Genomic DNA, 14,672 nt, shown 5'->3' with positions numbered 1-14,672 from the left:
GCGGTGGCTGCTGACCCCAATTGCCCCTCAGGAACGGGGAGGTGGAGAAGCCTTGAGGGGCCATTGGGGCCAGTAGCCGCCACTTGCACCTGCTGATGGTGCTGAGCGATCGGGGTGGGACCACAGCACACAGGAGCAAAGAATTTTCAGTAACCACCAGAAGCTCACCCCAATGACAGCAACTGGTGCCCTGCTTTTGTCTGGGGTCCTTGCTCACCTGCTTCACCATCCAGCTGTGGCCAACGCCTGCCATGTTCTGCACATGCCTCCTGCTGGTCAGCACATATCATAGCAACGTCTTGTTCAGTTGTTCGGTTCTTCTGCCGTTAGGTCTATTTGCATATTAAGGCTTTATTTATATAGATAATTGTCATGTAATGTATTAGTTTTAGGTATACAACATAACGATTTGATATTTGTATATATTGCAAAATGATCATACTAAGTCAAGTTAACATCCATCACAATACACATTTTTTTCTTGAGACCTTTAACATCTACTCTCTTAGCAACTCTCAAATTTATACAGTATATAAAACTACGAGAGGCCTGGTGCATGAATTCGTGCATGGGTGGAGTCCTTAGGCCTGGCCGGCGATCATGGCTGATCGGGGCCGTCTCTCCAAGTCCCAATTGGGGCTGGGCCGATCGGGGCCTGCTGGCAGTGGGGAGAGACAGGGGGAGGGACTGTGGGAGGTTGGCCGACTGGAGGGGGGGGACTGGAGGAGGTTGGCTGTGGGAGCACACTGACCACCAGGGTGCAGCTCCTGCATTGAATACCTGCCCCCTGGTGGTCAGTGCATGTCATAGTGACCAGTCAAGCAGTCATCCGTTCATTCGGTCGTAACGGTTGCTTAGGCTTTTATATATATTGATAGTAACAATGTTGTACATTACTTTTCAGACTTATTTATTTTATAACTTGGATTTGTGCCTTTTGACCCCCTTGACCCATTTTACCCATCCCTCACCCCCACCTGGCAACCTCCAATCTGTTCCTTTATCAGTTCAATTTTTTTGTTTTGTTTTGTTGGGGTTTTTTTGTTTAGATTCCATCATCTAAGTGATCACATGTGTCTTCCTCTGTCTGACTTCCTATATTTAGCATAATGTCCTTAAGGTTCATCCATGTTGTTGCAAATGGCAAGATTTTCTTTTTATGGGTGAATAATATTCCATTATACATATATACACCACATGTGCTTTATCAGTAGACACTTAGGTTGCTTCCATGTCTTATCTATCTATCTATATAAAAGCCTAAGTGACCAAACAACCGAACAACCAGTCTACTGGTTGCTATGACATGTATTGACCACCAGGGGGTAGAGGCTCAGTGCAGGAGCTGCCCCCTGATGGTCAGTACACTCCCACAGCCAACCTCCCACTGCCAGCCAACCAGCTAGCCGGCCAACCTCCTGCAGGGCTGGCCGGCCAACCTTACATGGTTCCCTTTTCCCCTCTGGCTGGTCCCAATCATCCGGATTGGGACTGGGTGAGATGGCCCTGATTGGCCCTTATTGCTGGTCAGGCCAAGGGACCCCGCCCATGCACAAATTTGTGCACCAGACCTCTAGTTGTAAATAATGCTACAATGACCGTGGGGATGCAATATTTTTTTAACTTAGTGTTTTTGTTTCCTTCAGAAAAATACTCAGAAGTGGGATTGCTGGGTAATATGGTAGATCTATTTGTAATTTTTTGAGGAATTGCCTCACTGTTTTCCATAGTGGCTGCACCCATTTACATTACTACCAACAGTGCACAAGGGTTCCCTTTGCTCCACAGTCTTGCCAACACTTGCTTTGTGTCTTCCTGATACTAGCCATTCTAACAGTTGGGATATCTTGTGGTTTTGGTTTGCATTTCCCTGATGATTAATGATGTTGGGGTTTTTTTACACTTGGAATACTCACATATTCCTTTCTGAAACACATTTACTCTACCCACCTCTGTCTACACTCCCTGCGCACAGCTCACACTTCTCATTCTTTCAATCTCCACTTAAATTTTCCTTTCTCCATAATTCTTTCTCTCCTTCCATCACTCCTCCTATCCACCCTGTACATGTCGAGTTTATGCTATCTCCTGGCAGCCTTAACAACTATGATTTACACATTAAACAAAGAGTTCACTTCATCTCTGCCCAAGCTCCTGGGCAGCAGAGCCTGATCTGATCTACTCGTGCTTATATTCCTAGTATCGTGCCCAGTGCTGGGCATGTGGTGAGTATTTAGGAAGGAGTTGAGTCATTTAACTTGTTGCAGTTGTGTTGTGATATTATTAAGTATGGCATTGAATGTTAAAGAGTAGAAAAATGGTTTTTCTCCCCCAGTACCAATTAGTTTTTCTAGTTGGCAAATGATTATTTAGTTAAAAAAATTTAGATCAGAAAAGAATCTTCTGTTGCTTCCCACAGAGATATGAAGTTATAGTACATACTTGCTACATAGTACATACCATTGGGTTTTAAATAAAAATATGTCCGAGTTGCTAAAGAAGGACCATCATTGTATTTGACGTTCTCTTGCATGCAGGAATACACCATTGATTCTGACTGGCGTTTTCGAAGTACCGTCCTCACGCCTATGTTCATTGAGACTCAGACTTCTCAGAGCGCTCTCCAGACCTGGTCGCAGGAAGGATCCCTTTCTGCTCAAGGGGCTATGGCTCGGCAGATACGGGCCACCCAACAGCAGTATGATTTCACACCGACACAAAACACAGGTAACCTTCAGTCTGAACACCTACCTCTGTGCTCCAGGCACTGTTACCTTGGAAACAGCCTCTACTGTAAGAACACTGACCATTTGTGAGAAGTGAAAAGATAATAGGAAAAGGTGATGAGAACCACAAAAAAAGATGTCCGTTAAAGGAGAAAAGGACTGAAGTCCCTAGAGTAGTCAAGTTCTTAGAGACAGAGAGTAGAAGGGTGGCTTCCAGGGCCTGGGATGGGGATAGTGGGGAGTTAGTGTTTAATGGGTATGGCGCTTCAGTTTGAAACGACGGTGAGATTGGATGGTGTGATGGTTGCCCAACCAGGGAAATGTACTTGGTGCCATAGAACTTTAGACTTAAACATGGTTAAAATAGTCGATTTGATGTTATAAATATTTTACAACAATATTTTTAAAAAGGGGAAAAGGATTAATTTCTGACTGGAAAAAAGAGGAAAAGTTTTAGTATATTATGTTCTGTTTTGTTTTCCCCCAGAAAAATCTGTTTAGTGCATCAAATTTAAAACCCCACATTTCTGAAGCAAAGTAGAGGCAAACCAAGTTTATTTACTACTAGAGGCCCGGTGCATGAATTTTGTGCACTCAGGGGGTGGAGGGTACCTCAGCCCAGCCTGCGCCCTCTCACAGTCCTGGAGCCCTTGAAGGATGTCCAACTGATGGCTTAGGCCCGCTCCCCAGGTTGGCAGTCAGACATCCTTAGCGCTGCCACGGAGGTAAGAGAGGCTCCTGCCACTGCCACACACTCACCAGCCGTGAGCCCGGCTTCTGGTTGAGCAGAGCTCCCCCTGTGGGAGTGCACTGACCACCAGGGGGCAGCTCCCGAGTTGAGTGTCTGCCCCCTGGTGGTTAGTGCACTTCATAGCAACCGGTCGTTCCACCCTCGGCCCGAAACCGACTTTCCGACATCCCCTGAGGGGTCCCAGATTGCGAGAGGGCACAGGCCAGGCCAGGGGACTCCACCAGTGCACGATCGGGGCTGGGGAGGGATGTAGGAGGTTGGCCAGCCGGGGAAGGGCCGCGGGAGGGCTCCAGGGTGTGTCCTGCCCATCTTGCTCAGTCCTGATTGGCCGGACCCCAGCAGCAAGCTAACCTACTGGTTGGAGCACCTGCCCCCTGGTGGTCAGTGCAATCATAGCAACTGGTTGACCAGTCGACTGTCTGCCCCCTGGTGGTCAGTGCACGTCATGGCAAGCAGCTGAGTAGCCTTAGCATATCATTAGCATATTACGCTTTGATTGGTTGAATGGACAACCAGACACTTAGCATATTAGGCTTTTATTATATAGGATGTTTATAGTATATTAAATTTTTTTTTCTTAAATGGTTCAACTGGTGTTTTTGATCATCAAAGTACAAGTTTAGAGTAAAATATCTAAACTATTTCATAGAAACATTTCAACATTTTTCCTTTATATAAATTTTTTCACATTCTATTGGTTCTAGAAATAGGACTAAGTTGAATAATTACAATGGAAATTTTATGACACTGATATTAGAAATCAAGGCTCTTAGTACTTTATAGTAGATACAAACATCATTCCTGGAATGGTCACAGCAGCTTGAAAGAACAGGTGATAAGTTCAATACTTAAGTGAGGACACAGGCTCAGCCGCCTGAGCTGCCCTGGGTTGTCCACACGTAACCTCCGGAGTTTCCACGCCATGTCTCCTCCTGTGACATGACTGTGTCCCTGGAGAGGCTGTTCCCAGTCCCTGTCGCAGGTGAGCATGCGGAGGCCCCACGTGCCACCAGGACGATCCCCCATCGTCTCCCCAGTGTGTTGTGGCGTTGGAGCTGCCCGGTGCAGTGGGGTGGGGCAGGCTGGCAGGGCGTGCCGTTCTGAGCTGCTGTGAAATGCTCTGGTCGTGCCTTTTGCAGATGGAAGAAGCTCCTTTAACTGGCTGACTGGAAGCAGTATTGACCCGCTGGTGGATTATATGGCTTCTTCATCATCTGATTCCTTTTCTTCCTCCTTACTGTTTGCTCACAAGAGGAGTGAGAAATTAAAGATAGCACCCTTGAAGTCAGTGGGACCTGATTTTGGGAAAAAAAGGCTGGCCCTTCCAGGGGACACGGTGGATAACAAAGCAAAAGGTAAGTAAGATTATTGAAATGTGTTTAAAATGGCCTGCCCTGTAAATCAGTGCAGAGGCTTAGATAAAGAAAGGACATTTCTGATTGTATTCACATATCCTTATAACCTGTAATCAATACCATTATAATTTAGTTGAGTGAATGTTGTCTGGGCATTTACCATGTTGAAATTATAGTTGAATGTGTTCCAGTAAAGCTGTTGGATAAATTGAACTCCATCGATTTATTTAGTGACTTTCCAGAACAGTAGGGTTGGGTGAGGCAATAGGTAGGCGATCAAGAGTTGAGGCCAGATTAGTAAGCTCAGTCTCCAATTTAAATCCAGGAAAGGCCGGTGGAGGAGGTGGCCTTTGAGACTAGCCTTGGGGATCGAGATACTGGAGGGAGAGGATGGGGAGGGAGAGGGAGAAGTAGCGAATGTGCTGGGGGGTGGGAGAGACTCAGATCAGCTCGGTGAACGGAGAGTGAGGGCCCACTCCAGCCTGCACTGTAGCAGTCCGGGTAGGCAGATGCTTCAGCACACTGGGAATGAAGTGAAGAACGCCGAGAAAGCAGGCTTGCGAGTGAGTGTGGGGTGTGGCTTTCGGAATGAACCACACAGCTTCAGGTAGTGAACCAAGCAGAGATAGGCACAGGGTCTCCGGATGACCTCTTGGGGTGGCTGGTGTGGAACAGCATGTGGAGTGCCTGAGGAGGACTGAGAGGTGGAGGTCAAGGCAGCCACACGTTGACCTGGATTAGTAAGCTAAGTCTCCGATTCAAAAAGGAAGAGGGTGGGGTTGGAGAGACGGAGTGAGCCCTTGGGTGATGCTAAGACAGCCGAGTGGAAAATGCTGGCAGGGCTCACAGACCCTGCGCTGAGAGGGCTGAGAGAGGTCAGTTAGGAAGTTAGCTCCTTACGAGAACTGTAGCGCTGGGAGTGAGTGAAAACCCAGAGGAAGAAAATATGAAGAGAAAAAGGTCCCAAGACAGAACCCTGGGAAAATGCCAACGTATGGATTTAGATAAATAGAAGTAAAATTCGCAAAGTTTAATTTCTTTTTATGTAATTATAAGAATGTAAAAATACACAACATACTTCCCTTACTCCCAACTACTCTTTCTCACACTTTCATGCAGAACATTTGTGGCTCTGGACCCTTCTCTAAATTTTATATAGAAAGGTAAATCTATCCAGCCTTCTTTTTGTCCATAACTGTGAATTTGACAGAGGGCCAATGAACCCATTCCTCTGTCTGGTCCTTCACACTTGACCACTGCCAACCAGCCTTTTTTATTTAGTCTTTTTCCTCTTCTGTTTTTCCATCAAACCAGTATAAGATCCATGACTCTCTGTCCTTCCTGTCACTTTGATTGTGAAAACCCCAAAGTTAAAATGAACTTCCAAGTGACTATCACCTTCCCATTGCTTGTAAGTTGTCTCTCTGACCCTTTACGATTTCTTATCTTCAGCCCATGGGCATGCGCAGCTTTCTGTAGAATTGCTAAAACTTGGTGTGCATTTGGGACAGTCTGCAGTTCAGTTAATGTGTGGTGACTGCTGGTGACCAGCTGGACTAGTTTCTTTATTGAATGGGGATGATACGAGTTACTGTCCACAATTCAAATTGTTGCACAGTTTTCCCCTTTCTACATTTTTAGAGTGAAAATATGTCATGGCTGATATAGGTAGAATTGGGGAACCATGTATATAAAATAATAAAGGTAAGAGGTGAAACCTAATTTTTAAACTATTTCCCATAGACATTTTATATATGGGTTTGAAAAAACTCAGTCATAGAACTGAGTAGGTAAATAAATGCTAATAGTAATTTAATTAATATACTTGAATCTTCCCATGTACCTTTGTCGATTTCAAATGTTTCATATCTTGCCTTCCTCACAGTATATGTATTTTTTTTTGCCTGAAGAGGAAAATTTGGAGGTTCATAATATATAGTGAATTAGTACTTATATGTTACTGTTTATTATCGTTAAAAGGAAATGCAGTTTAAAAACTTGAAGTTGGCCGAACCGGTTTGGCTCAGTGGATAGAGCTTCGGCCTGCGGACTCAAGGGTCCCAGGTTCGATTCCGGTCAAGGGCATGTACCTTGATTGCGGGCACATCCCCAGTGGGGGGTATGCAGGAGGCAGCTGATCAATCTCTCTCATCGATGTTTCTGACTCTCTGTCCCTCTCCCTTCTTCTCTGCAAAAAATCAATAAAATATATTTAAAAAATAAAAAAAAATAAAAACTTGAAGTTGTAATCTAATTAAAATATCACTTTTCGCCGAAACCAGTTTGGCTCAGTGGATAGAGCGTCGGCCTGCGGACTGAAGGGTCCTAGGTTCGATTCCGGTCAAGGGCATGTACCTGGGTTGTGGGCACATCCCCAGTGGGAGATGTGCAGGAGGCGGCTGATCGATGTTTCTCTCTCATCGATGTTACTAACTCTCTGTCTCTCTCCTTTCCTCTCTGTAAAAAATCAATAAAATATATTTTAAAAAAATAAAATAAAATATCACTTTTCAATCATTTTATTTAATTTTTTATTTTAGTTTCCTTTAGTTATTTATATCAGAGTAATACATGTATATAGTTTAAAGAGTCAAATATTTTTCCACAGCTTGTTATAAGAAGTGAGAGATGCAACCACTTACATCCTTTTAGTCAAGTTTTTGTTATTTGCTTCCATCTCTCCAGTCTTTTTTATATTGCCACCTTTCTTTTTTTCAGTATTAGTCATGGTTTTGACTTCATATTACGGATGTTAGAATTTGTCTCCCTCTTGTCCCTCACCCCCATGTCTGTCTGTCTGTCTGTCTGCCTCTCTCTCTCTCTCTCTCTCACACACACATACACACACACACACACACACACACACACACGATGAATTCTTCCTGTGCCTTCATCTTCTGATATAATTATGCCTTAGTCTTTGTTTCATCGATATTCAGTTTCCTTGTATCTGGACTACATAAATAGTATTTGTGGCTGAACCATGAGTGATTCCATAATTTCTTTTCCTTTTCATGCAATAATTTTTCCTGCGTATTCATAATTATTTTGTTTGAGATGCTCAGATTTCTACATATTTATCACCAAATCTCCTCTGAGTTGGATAGTTTTATTGTATCCCAACATATAAATGTCTCAGATTCTTAAAGAAACCTCTGCACTGCCTGGGTGGGGTTTCTGCTTAGCGGTTGTCTAGAGACCACCCCCACCGCCCAAGGGTCTGTTCGCCTGTCCTGATCCTCCTTCCTGGGTTCAGTTCCTTCTTTTGGTCTAACATCTCCTCAAGCAGCTTCCCGAGAAAGGGGGTCAGAAGCAGTCTGCTTCTTGTTGGTACTTTGATGCCGCACATTGCTGTTGGTAGCACTCACACCTAATGGGTGATTTAGCTCTAGAATTCGGGGTGTGAACTCGTCAGTTTCCTGTTTCACAGGCTGTGGCTGAGAAACCTGATGTCATCTCTTTGTTGATCCTTTGTAAGAACTTGATCTTTTCTCTGTGGACACTCTTAGGATCTTTCTCTTTTCAACCAGTTTTAGGAAATTTTACAAAAGTCTTCTTTGGTCTATTTTGGTCCATTTTTCTAGGGCCCTGTCAGACTGCTAACTCATCTATTCTAGTTCTGGAATATTCTTGGGTGATTTTGTTGATGATTTCCTCATTTCAATTTTCTCTTTTTGAAATCCTGTTGCTTGCATGTCAGATCTTATGGATTATCCTTCTAATTTTCTTCTTGTTTTGTCCTTCTTGCTCTCTATTCTGAGAAATTTCTTCTATTTTATCTTCTAACCCTCGCTTTTATGTTATGATACCATATTTTTAATTTCCATAAGCTATTTTTGTTCCCTGAACATCCCTTAAGTCCTTGATCCATGGATACAATATCTATTCTTATCTTCGTGATAAATGATAATTTTTGAAAATTTTTTCTTGAATGATCTGATTTCAGCAACTGCTCATTCCTATTTATTTTGGTTTCTGTCTTTCATATTTGAAGCTTTGCTCAAAATACTCAATGATGTTTTACTTTTTTAATGTGTCCCAAGTAGAGCACTAAAAAGGCATGTGGAATAGCTTACGAAAGGGCGTGCGTGCTGACTGTGGTCTTCACTCAGCAAGGTCAGTCTGGACTGGGCCCTTGAGACATGTCCCTATCTCTGTCTGCTCTTTTGTGCTGGTTGGTTATCCAGGGGCAGAATCTCCAATGTCTTACCTTCAGGCTATTCCTGTGTCTTACTGATCACTGTTTCCTCTGCTTCCAGCGGGCTGGCCCTTTTCACTCAGAGACTGTATGTCCGTTCCCCGGCTCCACACCCACACCATGAGGGCTGTGCTTTCACAGCACACCTCCTGCTTCAGCCGCACTTTCCTCCCTTCCCTGGAGGGCCTGGTGCTGCTAGGGCCGAGCCTTCCAAGTCCTTTCCACCATCATTGTTCTACTGCAGCACTAGGACTGAGTTTCTTAAATTTTCTGTTCTGTAGCTTCCAAAACTGGTTCATCATCTTCTTTGCATAGGTTCGTATCGTTTTAAAAAAGAGAGAGAGAGAAAGAAAGAAAAGAAAAACTAAATAAAACAAAAAATGGAGGTAAGAAAACAACCTCACGTTTATTTTAGGAGATTCCGGGGATGAAGCAAGTGTTGAAGTGGCCAATTATAACATAACCAACCGGCTTTTTATTCTTCAGGTACAGACAGTCGGGTAGATATATTAAGATTACGCAGACGATTTTTAAAGGACCAAGAAAAGATCCATTTGATTTATGCAAAAAAAGGTATTGCTGAGCAAAAACGAAAGAAGGTTTGTATCTTTTCTCAAGAATTTGATTGGTTTGAAATACCTGTTTTATATATGTGTACTAAGAAAACAAGTTTCCTGCCAGATATTGGTTAATATTGGTCTTTAAACCAAAATCAGAGGAGCAGCAGTATAGGACTTGAAGTTATTTGTGAATGAAAGTCTCCTCTGACTATTGGAAATGAAAGGGCATTCATGACTCACTGGTGAGTTGTGGTATCTCAGAATGAAATCTGTGGTGTGTCCTGGCTCACAGGCCCTGGCAGGGCCCCATCGCTGCCCCTTCTTTCAGCCTCTCTTCAGCTTGATTTGTTCTCTGAACAGACTGATCTCTATGTGGTGGAACCATGGCCACCAATTACTCCTGAGTTTTACATATTATGACTGTAGCTTCTGAGAAGGGATTGCCCCACTCTCTGCCTCAAGGCCAGAGTCTTGACCCACCTCAGGTCGGGGGCTACTTGGGGACCACTAATCTAGGCCAGGGGGCTCGGGGGTGAGGCCACGTTGCAACCAGCTACTCCCCTGGAGGTGCATGGATGGGGAGGGAATGGTGGGCCCAGAGGAAGGGGTGGGCAGGGCTAGGCAGACAGGTCAGAGCTCTCTGCGGAAAGTAGTGATTTGAGGCATGAGTTAAGAGGTAAACATTTCTCAAAATGTGAAAATAATGAAATTGGTTTTTTAGCCATAACTTTAATCTTATCAATCAGTAATTATGATAAAATTTTTAAGATTATGAATAAAAAAATCCCATCTTTGTTCTAACTCAGCTTAAACCCTTAATCACTTAATTAACTTGCGCATCTGAGTATGAAGTGGTTGAATGGTTTCACTGTATCTTCTGTGGAAAGTAAATGTACTTTTCATCTTCCTCTTGTCTCTGTAACTGCAACTATTCTTTTGAGGACTAGGGTCCAAAATCATCGTCCTGAGTTTATCTCATGCTCCTTCTCACTGGCCCCATCACAGCTGGAGGGCCTTTTACTTTGCCCACTCACAGAAGTGGCTCCGGGCTCCTCCTGAAACCTGAAACCTCACTGGGCATGCCTGCAGGAAGTACAATATCTAGACAGCAGAAGGAAGAGAGAAAACCAGGATGGTTGGGTAAATCGCAGGGAGGTATTTTGCCTGAGAAAAAGGTCTTTTTCGTCATTAGGAAACATAGAATGGCCTGCTGTGTGAGGCCATGCGTGCCTCTGATCTCGGTGTCTAATCTGAGGTGGCCAACCACTCACTAAGGACGGCGTGGAAAACGGCAGGCGTGGGAGAGCCTGCACTCTGGTCATTTGTTTGTTGGAGGCCTGTGCTCAATATCTGGCTCTGCTCAAAGCCAGGGGCACAGAGGTGCGTGTAACGTGTGATGTCGGACGTTAACCAAGGAATGAGCCTGTCTGGGAGAGAAGTAGTGAGGGAAGCCTTTTGGAAAAGGTGGTGTCTGAGATGACAGCCAAACGATGAGTGAAAAGCTATAGAAAGACATTCCAGGCAAAGAGAGGGGCAGGGACCCACGGCCCTGCATGGGGGAGAGTTGGGGTTGGGGGTGATTAAGGATTGATTGGAAGGCCCAGACTGGCCTTTGTGGGTGAGCAGGGCCCCCACGGGGGGGGGGGGCTGTAGTGATCACCCTGGGCCTTATAGCCAAGGTTTATTCTCAGAGTAATTAAGGAAATACAGCTCTCTGATTTATGGCTTTAAGACATTTTTTAATCAAGTTCTCTGATTTTACAAACATTCAGATTACTTGTAGTAAATATTTAAATAATCTTTTCACCATAGTGATTTTTCTCTTGGATTTCTCATCTATCATCAACTGGTAACAGATAGTGACTAAACCATTTTGGATACAAATTGTCACAGATTCACCTTTATGTTAAAGATGAGTACTCTCAGTTTCATAGCTCATGTACTACTGATTTTCTTAATCACAATTCAAATTTCAAATCTTCTTTGGTTCTGATGATTATAGGAGATCAAGAGTGAGTTCAAAATGAAGCAGGATGCCCAAGTCATTTTGTACAGAAGTTACCGTCAAGGAGACCTTCCCGACATTCAGATTAAATACAGCAGCCTGATCACCCCCTTGCAAGCTGTGGCCCAGGTTGGTCCTTGAGCACTGCGTTTTCTGTGGTTGCATAATCACTGGTATAACAGTTCCAGGGGTCTACCCTGTTCGAGAAAAATGTTCGAGGCCACACTGTATCATAAATGAGGTGCTGATTTGTCCTAAACAATGGACTTGATTAAAAGACCTTGATCCAAGTGTCGGCTCTGCCATTTCCTGAGGCTGAAACTTCTCACGTAGTGAGACTCTGACTTGTCACCTGGAAGGTATCCCTGCAGTTGGAGTCCTTGTCGAGACACTTAGTGTCATGTTTTCATCCATGACATCAGAGAGTGATACCTAATTTTCTTACCAACGTTAGACTGCAGTAATGTGCAAAAGATCATTGTAAACTTCAAGGCGCTAAGCCATTTAAATAATTGCTTATCTAAAATCCTTTGCAGGAGGCGGGGAATCGGGAAATTATCATTTATTGGTGGGATCAGTGTTCTTCCTTCTCTGTTAATTCTCTTGATGGCAGGAGACTGGACATATTTTTCTAAGTCGTCAGGATGTCAGAGTGGAAATTTCCTATCCGAATTCTTTGACACAAACAGGATATTTATCCCCCAAAAGCCTGATATAATTCTTTTGACTTTTATTGAAATAAATATTAAATTAAAGAGCTTAGAGTATATAGTATACTAGTTAGTGAAATATAATGCCTTATATTTTATTGTACTTAAGTTTCCAGATTATAATAATAGGTTATATCTGCACAACCCCTTACTGTCTTTTAAGCTTTTTATTGAATCTAAATAATGATAGTTGGACAGGAATTTGTAAAACTAGTACATAGTCCTATGTACCCTTCATCTAGCTACCTTCAACAGTGCTCCTTATGAAATGTGTACATTATTAAGACCTATAAATTGACAGTGTTACAGTAGTATCAACTAGGCTTCAGACTTTGTTCATTTTCATCATTTTCCTCTTCATTGGGGTGTGTGTGTATGTGAAATTCTGTGCATTTTTATCCCATGTATAGATCCAGGTAGTTACCCTCGCAGTAGTTCTTGGTTATTAGGGAGTGCTTTCACATTTCTCTCATTAGATTCTCACAGTAATTTTGTGCCCTTGAAGCAATGGCTAGATACATTTATAGATGAAGACTTGAAGGTTAGCAAAGAATGGGTGGTATGGTTAAAGCTGTATGCCTCCCTGGTTGGGGCATAAGGACAATGCTCTCCCTGTTTGATGACTGGTCCAGTGCTTTTTCTACATTGCCACTAGTTCCCAGTTTTTCTAGCGCCTTGCATACATGTGCTCACAGCACTCCCTCAAAAATAATGTTGACATCTGCTCTCCTAGGCATGATTTGCTTCTCTCCATACTGGAGAGGTATGTGATATGTAATGATGGTAGCAGGTTAGCAAGCCTGGAACTGTTGAGACACCCATGTTCAAATAAGTTCATCTCATTTGTGCTTGGAAAAAATAAAGATGGTAAATATTATTTTGAAAAAGCAGGACTATTAATTTTTTTATTTTTTAGGGAGGAATTTATTTACTTACTAGAGGCCTGGTGCACAAAAATTTGTGCACTTGTAGGGGAGGGAGTCTCTCAGCCCGGCCTGTGCCCTCTTGCAGTCTGGAACCCCTCAGGAGACGACCACCTGCTGGCTTAGGCCCGCTCCCCGGGGGATTGGGCCTAAGATAGCAATCAGACATCCCTCTGGCAGCCCGGCAGCCCTCGGGGGATGTCCACTTGCCAGCGGGGAGCAGGCCTAAACTGCAGTAGGACATCCTTAGCGCTGCTGAGGAGGCAGAAGAGGCTCCCATCACCACTGCTGTACTGGCAGCCATCAGCCTGGCTTGTGGCTGAGCAGAGCTCCTCCCATGTGAGAGCGCCCTGACCACCAGAGGGCAGCTCCTGCATTGAGCGTCTGGCCCCTGGTGGTCAGTGTGTGTCATAGTGACCAGTCATTCCCAGTCTTTCTGCTGTGAGGGTCAGTTTGCATATTACCCTTTTACTATATAGGATAGAGGCCTGGTGCACGGGTGGGGGCCGGCTGGTTTGCCCTGAAGGGTGTCCCGGATCAGGGTGGGGGTCCCGCTTGGGTGCCTGGTCAGCCTGGAGGAGGGGATGATGGCTGTCTGCAGCTGGTCACACCCCTTTCAGGGTGGGGGTCCCCACTGGGGTGCCTGGCCAATCTGGGTGAGGGGCTGAGGGCCATTTTCAGGTTGGCGGGTGACTGAAGCTCCCAACCTCTCCTTTTTTTCTTTTCTTTTTTATTCTGGGATTTATTTACCTTCTATAGCTGTCACTGGAGCTGAGAGCCAGCTCCAGCTCTGAGGCCCGGCTCCAGCTCTGAGGCTACGGCTGGCTGAAAGCATTTATCTGGGTTTGTTTAGCTTCTATAATTGAAACATTGTTGCCATCACTGCTGCTCTAAGCTCTGAGGCCGGTTGGCTGAAAGCAGGTATCTGGAGCTTGTTTAGCTTCTATAATTGCAATTTTGTTGCTTAGAGTGTAGCTTAGAGCAGGGCAAGGCAGGCGGGGAACATTGGCTTCCTCCGTCACTGGAGCAAGCAAGCCTCTTGTTCACTTCAGCTGCCTGGCTGCCGGCCGCCATCTTGGTTGGCAGTTAATTTGCATATCTCGCGGATTAGCCAATGGGAAGGGTAGCGAAGTTATGGTTAATTACCATGTTTCTCTATTATTAGATAGGATATTTTTGTTAATTCTTCAAATTCCATTACTTTATTCAACACATGTTAATATACAGAGTGACACCGCCTGTATGCCAGGGCCTGTTCTAAGCACTGGATGCAGTGGTGGGTAACAGAGGCCTCCGTGGCTGTCCTGGCCCTGCCGTTCTGCCTTAGGAGCCTCACGTGTGGACAGAGCTAGCAAGGAGCATGTCAGCCAGCTGTCCATGCCCGGCAGCAGCATCCTGTTGCTCTGGAGACATTATTGTCTTAATTACTGTTGCAGTTACTGTA

The 14,672-nt window shown here is 44.4% G+C and overlaps 1 protein-coding gene across 3 annotated transcripts in view; it reads left to right on the top strand.

The window, feature by feature from the left end:
- The window catches only part of PRKDC (protein kinase, DNA-activated, catalytic subunit), a 209,319-nt gene that overhangs the window by 133,895 nt on the left and 60,752 nt on the right, over positions 1 to 14,672 (top strand). For all 3 annotated transcript variants that reach the window (XM_059672694.1, XM_059672695.1, XM_059672697.1), the window contains 4 exons: positions 2,538 to 2,727; positions 4,617 to 4,832; positions 9,517 to 9,629; positions 11,593 to 11,724. In XM_059672694.1, coding sequence (XP_059528677.1) covers positions 2,538 to 2,727; positions 4,617 to 4,832; positions 9,517 to 9,629; positions 11,593 to 11,724 — 651 coding nt within the window. The remainder of the gene's footprint in view (positions 1 to 2,537; positions 2,728 to 4,616; positions 4,833 to 9,516; positions 9,630 to 11,592; positions 11,725 to 14,672) is intronic.

This window comes from Myotis daubentonii, chromosome 17, assembly GCF_963259705.1.
Source record: "Myotis daubentonii chromosome 17, mMyoDau2.1, whole genome shotgun sequence".
NCBI lineage: Eukaryota > Metazoa > Chordata > Mammalia > Chiroptera > Vespertilionidae > Myotis > Myotis daubentonii.
This window is presented reverse-complemented; position numbering and strand designations above follow the sequence as displayed.